General features: G+C 37.4%; 1 protein-coding gene across 1 annotated transcript; it reads left to right on the top strand.

Moving 5' to 3' along the window:
• The first annotated feature begins 911 nt into the window (after positions 1 to 911).
• On the top strand, positions 912 to 17,707 carry LOC142633868 (G-type lectin S-receptor-like serine/threonine-protein kinase At1g11410). Its single transcript, XM_075808123.1, has 7 exons — positions 912 to 2,247; positions 3,010 to 3,135; positions 15,516 to 15,718; positions 15,940 to 16,150; positions 16,291 to 16,528; positions 16,908 to 17,058; positions 17,140 to 17,707. Exons 1-7 carry the CDS (start codon positions 945 to 947, stop codon positions 17,440 to 17,442), a joined length of 2,535 nt encoding a protein of 844 aa, XP_075664238.1. The 5' UTR covers positions 912 to 944; the 3' UTR covers positions 17,443 to 17,707.
• Positions 17,708 to 19,243: the final 1,536 nt, after the last annotated feature.

Here is a 19,243-nt window from a genome sequence, read left to right as displayed (position 1 = left end):
ATAGTAGTAGTAAGAGAATACAAGATAAATTATAAGTTCATTTCAAATATTATTTCTTAATACAATGAACATACTAATTATTGTTACTAAGATTAAATCTTGGAAGTCATATATATATATATATATATATATATATATATATATATATATATTGTTTCTAAATACAATAAACATGATAATTATTGATGTTAAGTAAACTTTTTAATCATCATTGCATTGAATACTTTTATCTCTTAGTTTATTTCAAATTTGTTAAAATATAATATTTTTTTTGGTTTAAGATTTACAAATTTCTAATTCTGTTCTTGGGTTTACTATTATTTTTTTTAGAGGGCCCAGATATCATTAAAATGATTATATTCAAAACTTATTTCAATTGGACTTAAAAAAAATTTAGGATCATGGTGTTCAAATTTTTATATTTGGGGGTCAAATAAAAAAAAATTATATATATATATATATATATATTTTGCTAGCTTAGGGGTTTCTTTTGAGGGTTTACTTTACCTTTAGTACTTTTTTAACTGAAGATCTCATTTTGTTTTAAATACACAATGGCAAGTGGTAGTAGGTTTTAATCTCCATATTTTATTTAATTAGTGGGTGATGTTGCAATTTCTCATTAAAACAAAAGAAAATTTCAGTTAAAAAAGCACTGAAGGTAAGCTAAACCTTTCTTTTGAACTCCCAGATTGTACACCCTGTCGGCAGTTTGGTTTTCATGCACCATACCTCAATCTGCTTCATTCTAAAAAGGTCAATAAAGCAAATAAGCAATGATGCAAGAACTTGAAAGGTCCACACGCTAAAAACAAATGCGGATATATGGGAATATGTGAATAGTGAGCTTCGGCTTGAGGTATTAATATGAATTAAGTAACACACATGCATTCAAAGGCTCTTCTTACGCACTCTCATGTCCTACAATCTTCATTGGAAAAACCATGAATCCTGCTAAATCCTTATTGAAATTAGTATTGCAATTACTTCTCTCCCTTCTTTTTCCAATTTGCGTTTCCCTTAATACCATAACTCCAGACCAGCCCATCAAGGATGGTCAAACTCTAGTCTCAAACCAAAAAACCTTTGCACTTGGATTTTTCAGCCCTGGCAATTCCAACAGTCGCTATGTTGGAATTTGGTATTACCAAATTACCGAACAAACCATTGTGTGGGTTGCAAACAGAGACAATCCACTCAATGATAGCTCCGGAATCCTATCCATCAACAGTCAAGGAAACCTTGTCCTCCACAGCCAAAACCAAAAGTATCCTATTTGGTCCACGAATATTGCTTTGGTCTCATCCATAAACTATTCTATCTCTATGGCTCAGCTCTTAGATGTTGGAAACCTTGTTTTGGTTCAACAACACAGCCAAAGGGTCTTATGGCAAAGCTTTGATTATCCCACCAATACTATGCTTCCTTTTATGAAAGTTGGGTTGGACCGGCAAACTGGGTTGAGTCGATACTTAACATCTTGGAAGTCCAAAGATGACCCGAAAACAGGCAAGTATTCATTTAAAATTGATCCAATTGGGTACCCTCAGTTGTTGTTTTACAAAGGTCAGACTCCATTGTGGCGGGCTGGATCTTGGAGTGGCAAAGGATTGACCGGTGCACCAGAAATGAAATCTAAGTTATATACTTCCCACTTGAATGTTAGTTTTACGAATAATCAAGATGAAATCACCATGATGTATAGTATAGCTGAGCCCAATGTTTATTCTAAAACTAGATTTGTGTTAGGTGAATCGGGAACATTGAGGAAGTACACTTGGGAAGATAGTAAATGGGTCGCGTTTTGGTTTGACTCAAAAGAGTCGTGCGATATATATTTAAAGTGTGGTCCAAATAGTTACTGTGACCCATACAATGGGGATGAGTTCGATTGCACATGCTTACCTGGGTTCGAACCCAAGTCGCCTCTTGATTGGCGTATTAGAGATGGATCAAGTGGGTGTGTAAGGATCCGAGGGGTGTCTACTTGTAAGAGTGGAGAAGGGTTTGTCAAGTTGGCACATGTGAAGGTGCCTGATACTTCAATAGCACATGTAGACATGAGTTTAAGTTTGAAAGAGTGTGAGCAAGAGTGCTTAAGGAATTGTTCTTGTATGGCTTACACAAGTGCAGATGAGAGTGAGGGAGGGATTGGATGCTTGATATGGCCCGGGGACTTGGTCGACATAAGAACATTTTCTGATGAAGGACAAGATTTATACATACGTGTGGATGCGGTTGTACTAGGTAATACTTTAATTAATACTTGCAAATTTCTTTTTAATTATTGCTTCCACATTAATTGCTTAGGTTACCTCTAGTAAAAAGGTAGTATAGACATGTAACCAAAAAAAAAAAAAAAAACCCAATAGAAGAAAATAGTAGGGTGCTTTGGTTAAACCACATTAATTGCTTGTTTCTCTCTTCTCATATTCCTTTTACTTCTTTCTAATATCTTCTTATTCTAACATGAAATAATAGTCATCTCACATTTCCTAACACATAGCACATATAGAGCATCCAGATTTTATGCATATTGTAACAGATTTATACATGGTTTTATTAAACCGTCCAAAAACAATATCATAATCTTCTCATTTCTATCTTCTCTTTGTCTTAAAATTTTCCAAACTTTTAAGAAACAGTTTAACAGGTAGAAATTGTTTAAATTTTGTTATTGCATTCTTTAAAAAAAAATTGTTAACGCCTCACATCATAAGAATTTCTACAATTATATTCATCACTTTTGTCCCGTGGCTATATATGTAACACTTGTTCTATCTGAGTTTGATGTTGAAAAACCAGTTTGCGCATTTTTTTAACAATTGAATTTTTCCCTCAATTAGGGAATCGCACATTCTCCTTGGTCCTTAAGCTTATTGTTTCCTCCCTACTCTCTTTTCCCTATAAAATTGCATCAATATTAACTATTTATGTTCAATTACCTTCTCGAATTTATGAGGTTACTATGAATAATAAATAAATAATTTTTTTTATTTTTTACCTTAGCTCAATATGCCAAGAAAAATGGTCTTACTCGAAAAACAAGGATGTTGGCAATTCTGGGAGTTTCTGTTGCTGTAATGGTTCTTGTGGTCTCCATTGTGTATTGGCTGGTAATGAGGAAGAAAATGGGTAAGCAGGTCTTTGCTCAGTCTTTTGTTTGAATGGAAGAAGTTTCTTTTTCATTTATTTTTTGCCGCTAAGTCTAGTGAATTATAGTAATTAAGGTGACTCAAGAGTGCATTTGACTTTTATTTATTTATGGTAGATTATGTGCATAATATTTATCAAAAGATATAATTCTACTTTTATTTATTTCTGGTAAATTATTTGCATAGCATTATCAAAAGATATAGTTTTTAGTAAGTTAGAATATAAGAGTTTTTAAAAGAATGGAATTACATGAAATAAAATATGATTTCATTTCTCTACAGCTTTTAGGAGTTTATAAAGGAATGCATGGAAAGTAAAGAAATATAAAACTTTATTAATATACCTGTAGACGACTAAATTTCTTAGTTCGAAATAAATCAAACAAGTAAAATAGTTTCGCAAATACGAATTTGTATTGATAAATGTGTGGTACAATTCTCTGTGATTACAAAAGAGTGATCCTCTGATTCGATCTCCTTGAAAGATTTATTGATTGGAATTGTGGTAATGTGATTTTGATATTCTTCAATTTGGCTGAGGAATGGATTGAAGATCTTTGAAACGGAATTACAATGAATCTCTGGCTATGAGCTTGTTAGAAATTCTTTGTTCTTCGTGTTCTTCGTGTGTTCTTCTTGTTCTTCGTGTGTTCTTCGTGTTCTTCGTGTGTTCTTCGTGTGTTCTTCGTGTTCTGAAGGTTTGTGATGGAAGTTCTTCTGCTTTAGAGGCTTGATTCCGTAGAGCTTCGTTGATTTATGGTTTGTTGAGGTTTCTGGAGGCTTTTGAGCTTGATTCCAAAGGTGAACTTTGAGATTTAGGAATATGATTTGGATGATTCCTCTTCGATTGTTCTTAGTATTTGAAGGTTTGTGGTGGAAGTTCTTCGAGGCTTTGGAGGATTGAATCCGTAGAGCTTCACCACTCATTTGTGGTTTGTTGAGATTTCGGAGGCTTTTGAGCTTGATTCCAAGTGGACTTTGAGATCCGGACGAGTAGTTTGGATGATTTTGCTTCGAATGTTGTTTGTATTCGAGGTTGAAGTTCTTGAAGTTCTTGGAGGCTTCGGTGTTTGATTCCCGAAGCCGGATTTCTGAACTCAAGATATCTTCTTCCTTCTGTCTCCGTCCTGTCTCTGTTCTGTGTCCCCTCCTAAATGTCTTAGGAAGGCTTCTATTTATAGGAGTTTAGGGGTAGGTGAGCGACACGTGGCGGAGTTTGATTGGTCCGCTTATGTCATCGCTTACACGTGCTGAGTGCTTGTGTCACTGCTTACACGTGCGAGGCTGCCTGTGTCATCGCTTACATGTGCTGAGTGCTTGTGTCACTGCTTACACGTGCGAGGCTGCCTGTGTCATCGCTTACATGTGCGGAGTTGCTTGTGTCATTGCTTACACCTGCTGATGCAGTTTCATGCCTTTATTTCAATGACACTTGGCAAATTTCTATTGGTTTCTGAATAGCGATGGCAAAACCTAGCAGCAGTACGTGGCGCTTTGTAATTGGTTGTATTTTGTGAACTTGGTAGTATGATGTGTCAGCTTGTGATAGGTCGGGAATTTTCCCTCTCTACAAATGCCCCCTCGAGACTCGTTCGTGCACACAGTTTTGGAGTGTGGTGAGCGAATGAGTCTTGAAAAAAATGGATTTTTATGCTTGACTCTTCTAGTGAAATAGCTGATGGTGGTGGAGCTTTTAGCAGGATGAAGTATTTGCAGAAGAGTAGACCCACCCATATGAAAGGTTTTGATGAGACTGAGAAGGGGTACGCCGTATTTGAATGTACTGTGACCGAGCTTTCTGAGCAAAGGTTAAGTCAAAGTAATTTCAGAAGAGTATTCAATGGTACTTGGAATGGGTTGGTGGGGCTGAAAGTTATTTGCAAGAATTTGTTTGTACTTGCAAGATTGAAACATTTCGGTAGATGTTAAGCCGAGGTAATTTCGAAGAGTATTTTGGATTGTTGGTGGCGATCACGGGGTGTCGAAGATGGAGAAGAGGTGAGAATGTTGGCATACGGCATGCGAGCTCTGAGCTAGCCTCTTATTTTTAAGGATTTCTCGGTGAAGTTATATCCGAAGGGTATACTTCGGATTAGATAGAGAGAACATGTGGGAGTGTGGTTGAATGTGCTTGTGTCATCACATCACTCTTGTTAAGTCGAGGTAATTTCGGAAGAGTATTTTGGGCATGTTGTTGTTCGATGGTGAAAGAAGATGGTGATGAAGCGAAGTGAATGGGTGAGACATACGACACCATGGCCCCGACCCCGCATGTTGGGGACTCTCTGAGTAGATGTCTGGGACGTACACCTTCGGATGTGGGACTGGCCGCATGCCGAATGATGTCCGTCGGCAAGTCGTTGAATGCGCCTGTGTATCGGGACCATACTAACGGACATTAAGTTGAAGTAATTTCGTAAGTATATTTTCTCGAAATTCTTCAAGCCGATCTTAAGTTGGAGTAATTCCGAAAGTGTGTTTTGTGGTACCAAGAACGATGACCTTTGGACCCCATGATGGCGGAAACATGGGACGAGGCTTTGGTAACCCTTCACCGACACCAAAGGCTAATTTCTGATGAGCTGGTACCTTGGAGGTCATCACAAGTGTTGGATGGGAGACAATTTGTAGGATACCCCAACACTTCTTACCATCTTCACTTGATGCAACTTTATTGGGAAAGCATAACAAATGAAAGATGGAGCTAACTTGTGATCCCTGGTTTTAGAAACCAGCCAAGTTGCTTGTTTGTTCGAACCACCGCTTCTATTGGGAGACCAAACAAGCTTGAAGAGAGACTATGGAAGCTCGGTCTTAGGAACGGGTGTCTTCGCTGGACTTGGATTTCCGGTGAACCAAATCCAAGAAAGCATGGAACAACGATGCCGACCTTGTTATGAATAACTCTATGAACAAACGTGGTCATTATGTGAGGAAACAAAATTTGTTTGAATCCTAAAACAATGATGATGTTGTGAGAAGTGGTTGCTACTTGAACCATGAAGGGGTTGATTTCAAACCGATCATGAAGTGATCTTGGTTGCTCGGTATTGAGAATGACGAGACCATAGTGAGAACCGGCCGTGAGAAGGAGGATTTGAAAATTTGAAAGAAGCAAATTTTCATTTCATAACTCGATGTATGTGTTTTTTTTCTTGATGGACTTAGCGAATCCGGCCCTTCTATTTATAGCGAGGAGATGAAGAATGGTAGCCGGGTAGTTAAGAATGGCGGATGAGACTTCTCGGTCGGAACGGTGGATGAGAATGGTAGGCGCCGAATGGGAACGTTAGGTGAGGCAGTCGGTAGGCACCGACGAAAATAATAGGTTGAAGCAAGTGACCCAATGTAATTTCAATTCTCGAGACATACTCTGAGAGTTCGTCGTTTCGAAAGGGGAGCCTCGATCAAGTCTAGAGGATAATTTTGAGGGAATCCCGGACCAAATGGATGGATCTCAAATTATGATCTTGAGAGTTTAAATTTTGGATACCGCTAGTACTTTGGAGAAGCTTATGTAGTCTCTAAGTCCAAAACAAATACCTAGATTTCAAAATTAAAATCTTTGCGAAAACTTGATAGGACAAGTTTTGCTTGAACATCTTGATTTTCGTTCAGAGTTTACATCAAAGACAATAGTCGTAGAATCACACCTTGTTTGAGCAATTTTTGGATTCTCAAATGAATAAATAGAACCAAAAATTGGAAAGCACACGAAAAATCGAGCAAGACGGGTCAATCTTAAAAATTTTGACTTTTGGTCAAAATTTGTGCAAAAGTCAAATTTTTTTAGAAATTGATCGTTGTGCAATTTTCGAGCTTCGGTTGAAGAAACAGCCCCAAAATTGGAAAGTACGTGAAAAATTGAGTGGGACAGGTCCATTTTGAAAATTTTGACTTTTTTTTTTTTTTTGGTCAAAGTCTTAATTTGTCAATTTTTTTTTTTTTTTTTTTTTTTTTTTTTTTTTTTTTCCGGATCCGAGTCGAACCGGGTCTAAGCGGATTGAACCGCCAGAGGATGACGTCATCCGTGACGTCATCGACGAGGAGCGCGTGTCACGCATGGCGCGTGCAAGCGCGTGAGGGAGCGCCGGCGCGTGGAAGCGCGTGAGGTCATTCAACGGCGCGTGGAAGCGCGTGCAACTGACGCTGGGATGGCCGGACATTCTGGCGGCGCGTGGAGGCGCGTGGCTCATCGTTTGGGCTTGAAATTTTCAAATGTTGCGCTTACAAGGCCGTAAGACCGCTATATGGTCAGCTTTGTGAAATTGTGCATAGATTTGCTCGATTTGAATGAGAAACCCGCGGGTCACCGAGAATTTGTGGCGGCGCGTGGTGGCGCGTGGCCGGGTATCTCGGGCCTCGTAACTTTCAGTTTGGCGGATCGAAGGCTGTAGAAGACTCCTGTGGTGTCAGATTTGTGAAATAAGTTCTGGATTTTCACCAACTTGGACGAGAAAGTCGTGGGTCTTTGTTGGACTTACAGCTTTCTTCTTCTCTGGTCTTATTTCGTGGTGGCCGCCTTGACAGGATGCAGGAATTCTGGTGGCCTCCCTGACAGGATGAAGACATTATGGAGGCTGCCGAATGTTGATTCTTTGGGTCATCTTTGTCAGAGAACTTTGAAAATTTGGAAGAGAAGCAGCATTGTTGGACTTCTACTCTTTTTTTTTTTTGTCTCATTTCAGAAATTTTTCTATATAAAGCCATACGGGCATACATACATTTATTCAAAGTGTAATCTTCTGAATAAAAGTGTAGAGATCTTTTTTTTTTTTTTTTTTTTTTGTTTTTAATTCATTTTTTATTTGTTTTTATTTTTAAAATTTTTAATTTTTTTTTTTTTTTTTTTTTTTTTTTTTTAGGGACTCATGATGCTTTATTTCAAGGATGCAAGAACCAGCCTTCAGTCTTCTTCTCCAGCTTTTAAGATTTTTTTTTTTTTTTTGTTTTTGTTTAGCCATGCAATGAGATTTTCTTCTGACTTTGCTTTTTTTGTTGTTGGTTGTTTTTGTTTTGCAGCCTCAGTTTCCTTGATCTTTGGGTTTTGATATCAAACTTCACGGCCGACGTTCTTATAGAAGTGTTCGCCTTCATTTGGTGACTTTGTATTTCATTCATAGCAACGTTGCAAGAACGTATGCCTTCATGTTGTTACATTCTTTTCTTGCATCAACAATCTTTTAGTGATATTCGTCTTTGCAACGACGTTTCCATAAGGATATTCAGCTAGACAATAATGCTATCGCCCATAAAGCTACGTCAACACTTCATTTGCACAGAAGTCATGCCAACATTCATCTTTGCCATGAAGCTACGTCAACACTTCATTTGCACAGAAGCTATACCAACATTCATCTTTGCCATGAAGTCGTGTCAACACTCCATTTGCACAGAAGCTATGCCAACATTCATTTTTGCCATGAAGCTACGTCAACACTTCATTTGCACAGAAGCTATGCCAACATTCATCTTTGCCATGAAGCTACGTCAACACTCCAGTTGCACCCAAGCTATGCCAACATTCATTTTTGCCATGAAGCTACGTCAACACTTCATTTGCACAGAAGCTATGCCAACATTCATCTTTGCCATGAAGCTACGTCAACACTTCATTTGCACAGAAGCTATGCCAACATTCATTTTTGCCATGAAGCTACGTCAACACTTCATTTGCACAGAAGCTATGCCAACATTCATCTTTGCCATGAAGCTACGTCAACACTTCATTTTGCACGAAGCTATCCCAACATTCATCTTTGCCATGAAATCGTGTCAACACTCCATTTGCACAGAAGCTATACTAACATTGGCCTTTATAATGAAGCTTGAAGTTTCAACAAGCTCCCATCAAGACTTTGAGGATGCAAAGAGATGCCAATAAAACTTTGAAGATGTGAGAAGAATGCCGCCATGATTTTGACATTGCACGAACATGCCCTTAGAGGAGAGATGATGCAACATCAACTTCAGATGTTGGAGGAAGGTGACGTTGTCCAGATTTTAGAGACATGATGTGAAACAACACCACTCAGAAGGGAGATGATGTGGTTCAAATTTCAGAGTTGTGAAGTGGCACATCCTAGAAGAGAGACAACATAGCCTAGACTTGAAAGGTACAAAAAAAATGCCCCCAGGAGATAAGTGATGCAAAGTATACTTCAGACGTGGGAATATGTCCACAAAAGATGAGCAATGCCATGCGTACTCCATTCCTTGCAACAGGTTGAAGATTTTATTTTACTCCACAACCGAGAATCAAGTTATCATTATTTCAAGGAAAGCTACGTAACACCAATTCTTTGCAGCTATCACTTTCTACCACAATGATCTTTGAACATCATATAGTGAGCAATTGATTGATCTTAAGCGACGCCTTGCCAATCAAAGGGTTCTTGAAAGCATGTTGACGACCTTTGGACAAACTCTTCAAGCTAGACTGACAATCCTTCTTCTTTTTATGTGACTGAACTTAGCGAAAAGTACTAAGCTGCCTACGTACCCTGGAGAGGGATCAAGTCATTTACGTAGTTCAACAAAATTTTTTTTTTTGTTTTTCTTTTGCTTTGTTTTTGATGATTTTTTTTTTCTTTTGTTTTGTTTTTGATGATTTTTTTTTTCTTTTGTTTTGTTTTTGATGATTTTTTTGTTTCTTTTTTTTTTTGTTTTTCTTTTTTTTTTTGTTTTTTTTTTTTGTTTTTTTTTTTTTACAAAAAGGAAGGGCTCACGTGTGTAATCCTTGCCCTACACCCCACGGCATTTCATGGGTACCAATTATGCAATAGTGGGTATCACCTCTAATCGAACCCGAGACCTTGGCCTCAAGGGTGACATGGGCATCCAACCACTACGCCACACTCACAAGTGGTGACATAGAGTGGGATTAATTTCTCCTTATTTGTGCACTTTCAAAGGTAATGGAAAAAACATCATGTACTCTTGTAGTGCTGCAGTGGGTAGTTTAGACTCTTACCGAGGAGCAATTCTTGATTTTCAAGCATAGAAGCGTTTGAGGAACTTCCCATTGATGGGGCCGATCCTTACACCTTCCTGGTCGATCAACTTGTAAGCTCCATTAGTGTTTGCCCCCTGCCAGAGAGTTGGAAGTACATCACAAGCAATGGTCACATGGTTTGACCCGACAACTTCATCAAGGTCTAGATCAATCTTGTTTTCTTTGGCAAGCTTCATAATTTGTTCTTTGAAGACGAAGCATTTTTGAATTGGGTGGCCAATGATGCGATGATATTTGCAGTAGTTAGGGTCATCAACTTTCCCTATGTCTTCTGGTCGCTTGCATTCGGGTAATTCAACCAGCTGTAATTGCAATAGTTGTTCTAAGATGTTTGGCACATCTTCATTGGGGAACGGATATGATTTTTGCTCACGTTCCTTAAAGGTCGTACGACGTACTTCATTCTTTTGCCATCCTTCAAGTTGTTTTTCATTTGTCTTTGCTCCTCTCCTTGGAACCTTAACTATGGTAGTGTTAACAGCTTATTGGGTCTTTGAGATTGCCTTTTGCATTCCCGTCATTCATCTTTACTTCCTTCCCGCTTTCCCTCGGCATAGGAGGTTTTGTATTTTCATGGCAAGAAATACTCAATTCCATGTCGTGCGCACGAGTTGCCAATTCTTCGAATGTTCGGGGTTTTACCCCTTGTAGGATATACGAAGTCCCCAATGCATGCCTTGGATGCACATTTCTACAACATATTTCGATAGTCTATCTTTACAATCTAAACTCAAAGAACGCCACCGATGATGTAGTCAACAACGGGTTCATCTTTCCACCGTTTAGTATTGGTAAGCTCCATCATGCTTACCGTGCGGCGCGTGCGTAGAACCGGGATTTGAGGAACTCCCTTTCAAGTTGTTCCCAACTATCGATTGACTCGGGTTCTAAGTCTCGTATACCAATCAAAGGCATTCCCTTTCGCAGAACGAACAAACTGCTTTACAAAATAGGCCTCCTTGAGTCCCCGCGTTCTCACAGGTTTCTACAAAGTGCGCAACGTGTTGCTTAGGGTTTCCCTTGCCATCGAATTGCAAGAACTTGGGGGTTGATACCCATTTGGCATTCTCATATTGTCAATGCGCTTCGTATAAGGTTTTGAATACATGAGAGAATGTGTGGAAGAACCTCCATATTGTGCTCGTATGGTGTTCGTTATCATGTCCCGCGCTGTTGGACAGATATCGAGGCCATTGAGGTGGATTTTTCTTGTCGGGAGTGTTTTCAATTTCTTTCCCTTCATCATCCTTTGCATGCAAATTTATGACCATGGCTTGATTCACCAAGATCTTGTACTTCGAGTTTGTTCATTAAAGTTGCAATTTGGAGGTCCTTATCTTCAAGTGCTTTTGTGAGAAGGACGACCCTTTGTTCCATTTCAGCCATCTTTTCTTCCATGGTAGAGGTGTTAGTCATCATGACTGACACAACTTCCACGGATGATGGAGAAGGAAGTGAATTGAAGTGAGCACGTGAAATCTCATCTTTTGGGTTCCCTTTGATGAGAGAGAAATCGTGCGACCAGCTTCTTGTGAAGGAAGAAGGGGATTTGCCCCCATACTTGAGGTGTTCCAAGATGGAGATGTCCTTGTTGATGACCTTGTTTCTTTTAAGAGGGTCTAAGGAGATGATTTTCTGGACCTTGGCTTCCTCGGTTGATTGAGATTGAAGTTTATTGTGAGTTTTAGGTTGGCTACAATTGATTGCTCCAATGCAACTGTTGGTGGTAGCCGTACCAAGTTTAATTGAAGTGGCTATTGTTGAAGCTTGAATGTTCTTGCTAGAGGCCATTGAAGTTGGTAGCAAGATGATGAAGATTGTTTTCTTTGAAGGAGAATGAGATGAGAGGCAGAGATGTCCCACCGGGCGTGCCAGAATTTGTAGACGACTAAATTTCTTAGTTCGAAATAAATCAAACAAGTAAAATAGTTTCGCAAATGCGAATTTGTATTGATAAATGTGTGGTACAATTCTCTGTGATTACAAAAGAGTGATCCTCTGATTCGATCTCCTTGAAAGATTTATTGATTGGAATTGTGGTAATGTGATTTTGATATTCTTCAATTTGGCTGAGGAATGGATTGAAGATCTTTGAAACGGAATTACAATGAATCTCTGGCTATGAGCTTGTTAGAAATTCTTTGTTCTTCGTGTTCTTCGTGTGTTCTTCTTGTTCTTCGTGTGTTCTTCGTGTTCTTCGTGTGTTCTTCGTGTGTTCTTCGTGTTTGAAGGTTTGTGATGGAAGTTCTTCGGTGCTTTAGAGGCTTGATTCCGTAGAGCTTCGTTGATTTATGGTTTGTTGAGGTTTCTGGAGGCTTTTGAGCTTGATTCCAGTGAACTTTGAGATTTAGGAATATGATTTGGATGATTCCTCTTCGATTGTTCTTAGTATTTGAAGGTTTGTGGTGGAAGTTCTTCGAGGCTTTGGAGGCTTGAATCCGTAGAGCTTCACCAATTTGTGGTTTGTTGAGATTTCTGGAGGCTTTTGAGCTTGATTCCAGTGGACTTTGAGATCTGGACGAGTAGTTTGGATGATTTTGCTTCGAATGTTGTTTGTATTCGAGGTTGAAGTTCTTGAAGTTCTTGGAGGCTTCGGTGTTTGATTCCGGCAGAGCTTCTGGATTTCGAACTCAAGATATCTTCTTCCTTCTGTCTCCGTCCTGTCTCTGTTCTGTGTCCCCTCCTAAATGTCTTAGGAAGGCTTCTATTTATAGGAGTTTAGGGGTAGGTGAGCGACACGTGGCGGAGTTTGATTGGTCCGCTTATGTCATCGCTTACACGTGCTGAGTGCTTGTGTCACTGCTTACACGTGCGAGGCTGCCTGTGTCATCGCTTACATGTCCTCAGTGCTCTGTGTCCCACTTACACGTGCGAGGCACGCCGTGTCATCGCTTACATGTGCGGAGTTGCGCTGTCATTGCTTACACCCGCCGATGCGCTTCATGCCTTTATTTCAATGACACTTGGCAAATTTCTATTGGTTTCTGAATAGCGATGGCAAAACCTAGCAGCAGTACGTGGCGCTTTGTAATTGGTTGTATTTTGTGAACTTGGTAGTATGATGTGTCAGCTTGTGATAGGTCGGGAATTTTCCCTCTCTACAATACCATTTCACTTTTATTTTTCCTTTCTCAAAGATAAGGATGAAATCAATATTTACCTCCATTTCATCAAAGGAATGAGGAAGAGTGTTCATTAGAAAATAAACGGAATGTGCATCTCTGATTCGCATGGGAAACATGAGAGAAAGATGAAAAAAAAAAAAGAAGAAGAAGAAGAAAAAATCCTTAACTCAGATGATTTTCAAATTTATAGAAGTTAAATGAAAATGTATTCTTAAAATCTACTACAAAATAGAGTTAACAAACAAGACAAAAAATACAAGATGCATTTTTAATAGGAAGTCAATTTCGTACCGAAAGCCATTTCGATTTGGCCAATGAAACAAAATATTTCGATACTAATGTACCGTTTTGAAATTACTACTATAAATAAATATATATTCATTAATTTAAGTTTTATTGATTAAATCTCATAAATATAACCATATTGTCAATAACTCAATTCTTAACCTGAAATTCTAATCCAAGCCCAATCTATATATCTATGTTATGATTATATAATAATAGGTGAAGTTGAGAGAAACTCAAATTAAAATTTTAAATTAGAGTTTCAATTTTTTGCCATGTGTTCTAAATTATTTATTTTAAAGAGTTTTATTTCTTAATTTTAGAATAAAATATGGGACCATATCATAAATATTTATCTAAGTGAATTATTAAGTACAAAAACCAGAGAGTCTAAAATAAATGAATTGTAAAAAGAAAAGGCGTTTCACAATAATTTATAATTAAAAAAATGGACAATTTACATTTTATACCTAATAATATTCTTACAATTTTTTTTTAAAAGTTAACAAAATATAAAAAATGACTATCAATAATATTTAAATTATATATATAGGAATTATATTATGTATCTTATTGTATATCTTTAAGTGTATTTATATATATGCATGAGCTTACAAATTAGTAAAAAGTAACAGATACATTTATTAAAAAATAATAATAATCAAATTAATATTATGTTTTATTAAAAATAAGAACCAATCTGGCATCACGTGGGCTTTTTAAATTTCAATTGATTTGGTAACAAAAGTCAAAACATGCTAGTTGTAAAGCTACAACTATCAGTAAATACTAAAATATCAATTTGAAAGGTGTTTAAAACATGCTAGTTGTAAAGTCTATTTCCTTCCACTAACTTTTCCCATTTCCGAACCCACTCACGCGGCCTACAATATTTTTACTTCTCATCACACCTGACTTCTCTTTCTCTCTCTTCTCATTTCCAAAGTTCCAACGTCTCTTCAATCTTCAATGGCCCACAGGTGCCCTCTTCAGTCTCTTTTCTCATATTTTTCTTCTTATTCTTTTGTATTTTCTCTTTCACATTGGCTTTGCTTCCTGCCCTCATCTCGTTCTTCTTCCTTTTGTATCTCCTATATAGAAGATCCAGTGGCAGTGATTTTTCTTTTAACAGGGAAAAAAAACCCAAAATGAGTGCCGGAGGAATCTTTGATTTTGGACGGAATTTGCCGAAATTGACCAAAATGCTCGAAATAAGCCGAAATTTTCTCAAAAGTGGAACAAGGGGTATCTCATTCCAGTTTATAGACTTGTACAAGATTTTCCATCCGTTCCGACCGGAATGGAACAAAATTCATAACATTGAGAAAGAAACACTTTTCGGGCAAAAATCTGATATCTTCTCCGGTATGGCCGAAATGACCCGGTATGGGCCGGTATAGTTTCCGGCACAAAACATCCTTGTTTCTGTACCAGCCAAGGTACCGGTATAGAAACTAAAAAAATGCATTTAATAGAGAGATGCAAGGGGCTTCTTTTATTTACTTTCGAATGAGTGATTTTCATTGCATAGTGGAATATCGAAGCAACCTAAACAATTAACGTAGGGGGTTGGCTGAGTTGGTTGGGCTCTCAGTCTCAAGGTGCTTGTACTAGGCTCAATTGGGTGTGCTCCCTAGTTCGAGTCCTGCTATCTACACTTTTTAAATAATTTCCTGGGCCAGCGCTTTACCCCTCCATGGGCCCACCCGGTGCGAACAGTGATTAATTTCTAGTTGAAAGTTTTGAGAAAATACTATGGGAAACCAAAAAAAAAAAAAAAAAAGCAACCCAAACGATTTTGCAAATGCTTGTCCTTTAATTTCTTGCCTCTCAGCCTATCTATATCCCAATGCATTGGCTCCTTCCATTTTCACATTCTCTTATCTATCGAATATGAACGAATTAACTAATTATTTGTTAGTTGTTTTATAACAGGGAAGAGGCAAAGCACAGATTCATATGAATCTGGTGCCTGTAGTTTACCAAACTTAGAAGACTCTACAAGTAGAAGGGACCTTGATGGAACTAGAAGAGATTCAAATTTGCCAGTATTTGATCTAAAAAACATTATTGCAGCCACAAATAATTTCTCTGTTGCTAATGTGCTTGGTAAAGGTGGCTTTGGCTTAGTTTATAAGGTAATCTCCTTATACAAGTGGCAACACCCAAAAAAATAGCTTAATCTTAGTTCATGTGTGTTAATGCATCGGAAAATACATCATGAATATTTAGGTGCATTAATAAATTTACGTGTACGACTTCATTAGGTGAAATTGGGTTTGCCCAAATAATCAACTGAATTAAATTTATGTCAAAAATTGTGTACTATGATAAAACGACCTATGGATTTTTATTTCAGGGTTTGCTACAAAATGGAATGGAAATAGCTGTGAAAAGACTATCAAAAAACTCAAGACAAGGAATAGAACAGTTCAAAAATGAAGTCGTGTTAATTGCTAAACTCCAACACAGGAACTTGGTGAGAATTTTAGGTTGTTGTGTTCAAGGAGAAGAGAAGATGTTAATTTATGAGTATTTGCCAAACAATAGTTTGGACTCTTATATTTTTGGTACGTATTCTGATCACATAAGCTTCAAGCATCATGACCACGAAAATGGTCCTCCAAATTCAAACATCTTTATTCCTAGCATTGGGATTGTTATGTAATCTCGAATGCAGACTAATCTTAGTTCAAATATCTTATTTTAGATGAAACAAAAAGGTCATGGTTAGATTGGGGAAAGAGAATTGAGATTATTTGTGGAATTGCTCGGGGGATCTTATATCTTCATCAAGACTCAAGATTAAGAATTATCCATAGAGATTTAAAGGCTAGCAATGTTTTACTTGACACTGCATTGAATCCAAAAATTTCAGATTTTGGTATGGCTAGAATCTTTAGTGGTGAACAAATTGAAGCCAATACAAATTGTGTTGTTGGAACATTGTAAGTGGGCTATATTTATAGTTTTCATCTAATTACTACACTATTATTATTATATCTCATAGGAGTACAAATTGCTGCCCCTTTTTGCAAAAATGATGGACTTCTTTAAAATTATTTTTTGATAACTTAATAGTTGGTGGAGGGAGGATTTGAACTTGAATGCCTCCTTGAAAAAATCAAGAGGCTTCAGTTAAATTACTAAGCTATTGGAAAACTACTTTTATCTTTTATTAGTTCAAATGTTATGTGTAATATTATTGAACAAAGGATTTTTTTTGAATAATTTTTTTTACTCATGAACTATGCCCAATAGTTTTCTTTAATTTTTGTTTGATAATATGCAATACTCAATAGTTTTCTTTTCATTGTATTACAATAGCGGTTATATGCCACCCGAGTATGCAATGCAAGGATTATTTTCAATAAAGTCCGATGTATTTAGTTTTGGGGTGTTGCTATTGGAGATCATTACTGGCGAAAGAAACACCAACTATTATCATAATGGTCCATCCTACAATTTGATTGAACATGTAAGTACATGTGGAAACAATGACTTGCAATAATAGCCTTGTTGAATTGTATTTAGCCTAATATGAATATGTTGTTAATAGATTTGGGACCAATGGATAGAAGGCAAAGCCATGGAAATAGTTGATCCAGCACTTGGTGAGACATACCCTGCTAATGAAGTATCGAGATGCATTCAAATTGGGCTTTTGTGTGTGCAAGAACATGCAATAGATCGACCAACCATGTCAACAGTTGTTTTTATGTTGAGTAATGTCACACCCCTTCCTTCACCAAAGCAACCTGCATTCATTTTCAAGAGCACTAGCAATTTTAAAGACCCAACAACTATTGAAGGAGCTAATTCTATAAATGAAATAACAATTACTAAAATGGATGGTCGCTAAAGCTAAAGCCCCTCACTATTTGGAGCAATGTACTAATATACCATTGCATCATAGGATTGACTTCCTCTACATCTACTCAACATTCTACACTATTCTTTTATTTATTGTAGAAGCTTAATATGTATAATGTAATTTATGACAAAAAAGAAGATACAATAGGTGAGGGAAGGATTTGAACTTTGAATGTCTTGAAAACATCAAGAGTTATTAACTAGTTTAGCTTTAATAACAAGGCTCTTGGCTCTACCATCTCCTTTAACTACTTAATTTCCTATCAAGTGCATTCTAAAAATTAATACACCAAGAGTTAAATTTTGTGTGGATAACTTCATCTGTTTCCAAATAAGATGTCCAAATTATATAGTCAAATTTTTATAATAAATGTTTGATCAACACGTCAAACTAGGCACAAATATGAGTTTGATCAACCGGGTTCGAATCATAAATTTATTGGACTAAAACATGTTATTCTATAACTCGTACCTCTTTTTTTTTTTTTTTAGCTAGATTGGGTTATCGGGCCTGCATCTAATAATTTTCCCATGCCTACTCTCTCTAACCCAACAATCATAAATCTCCAACACAAGTCAGATCCAACAATTGCTGGTCTTTACAGCTCCACCACCTTGGCAACCCATTATATTTTAGGACTTTAGTTGCAGTTCCACTATCTACATATGTTCGAAACCCACCTCCATCTCCCTCTCCCTCACAGAATTTGGTTCATTTGATCCACTTCGGCCAAGGGCTAGCGTTGGGGACTTGGGGTCCCTCTTGGTCTTATAATGATGTCTGAGTCACTTAGAAAGCAGCTAAATGAGGGGAAGGTCAGTTTTGACTATTGGAAACTAATATTCATCATCATTGTCCATTGAGCAATGTTCATCTTGAAAAGGATGCATTGATTCTAGTTTTCCTGACTAAGCTCTATATAACTGCTTCACCAGAGCGAAAACTCCCTTAATGGTGATTCATCTCATTTACATGAAAAGGGTTGTGTTGGGTAAGGCTGTCCATTTATTAAATATTAGACTTTCTTCATGAATTTCTGTGTATTACACTTTGCAGTTCAAGGGCTCATTAGTCTCACAGATGTCCCAACTCCGAAGTCCATTTGACATTTTTTTTTTAAATTTTTATTAAGCCCAAATAGGCGTGAAAATTCTTTTTTTTTTTTTTTCTCTTCTATCCGCATCTTCCTATTTTACCTTTTGCCCGTCTTCTCTATTACACACATGGGCTTGGTCCATATCATAAACAATAAGAACTTAATTTAAGCCCAGCCGTGGGCCTTTAGTTGTCCAACGCTAGATTTTTTTTTTTTTGGGTGTGCTCGTGTTGGTCAATTTCATAGGCTAGCTTTATGATTTTATACACTATAATAATGGTTTTGGGCTTGACTTTGTGGGCCCAAATTTAGCCGACTTCACACGCTTCCTTGAGCTCTCAACTCATTTGGGCACTGGTCGTTGACATCAACGGTACATCTTATTGCACTAGTAGTGCACCCTTCACCAGAGGAGGAGCAAAAGTCTATAGAACATTAAACCCATCAACAAGAGAGATCTAAAATACAATATGCATTTGCTTCCAAAACAAATGAACTAATTATGTGGCCACAAAAATCTAGGAGTGAATGAATCCCAAATGGTGATATATAAAATATAAATACCATGTAATTTTAATTGAGGTTGAAAAAAACACAAGATGAGAAACAGAAGTGTTCAGGGTTGAGGCTGTTTATGGGTTCTAGACAGGGCTGGCCTAGACATTTTGGAGCCTAAGGCGAGAACTAAAAATT

This window comes from Castanea sativa, chromosome 5 (genome assembly GCF_040712315.1).
Source record: "Castanea sativa cultivar Marrone di Chiusa Pesio chromosome 5, ASM4071231v1".
In the NCBI taxonomy this organism is placed as follows: domain Eukaryota; kingdom Viridiplantae; phylum Streptophyta; class Magnoliopsida; order Fagales; family Fagaceae; genus Castanea; species Castanea sativa.
The sequence above is the reverse complement of the archived record's forward strand: the minus strand, read 5'-3'. Positions and strand labels throughout refer to the sequence as shown.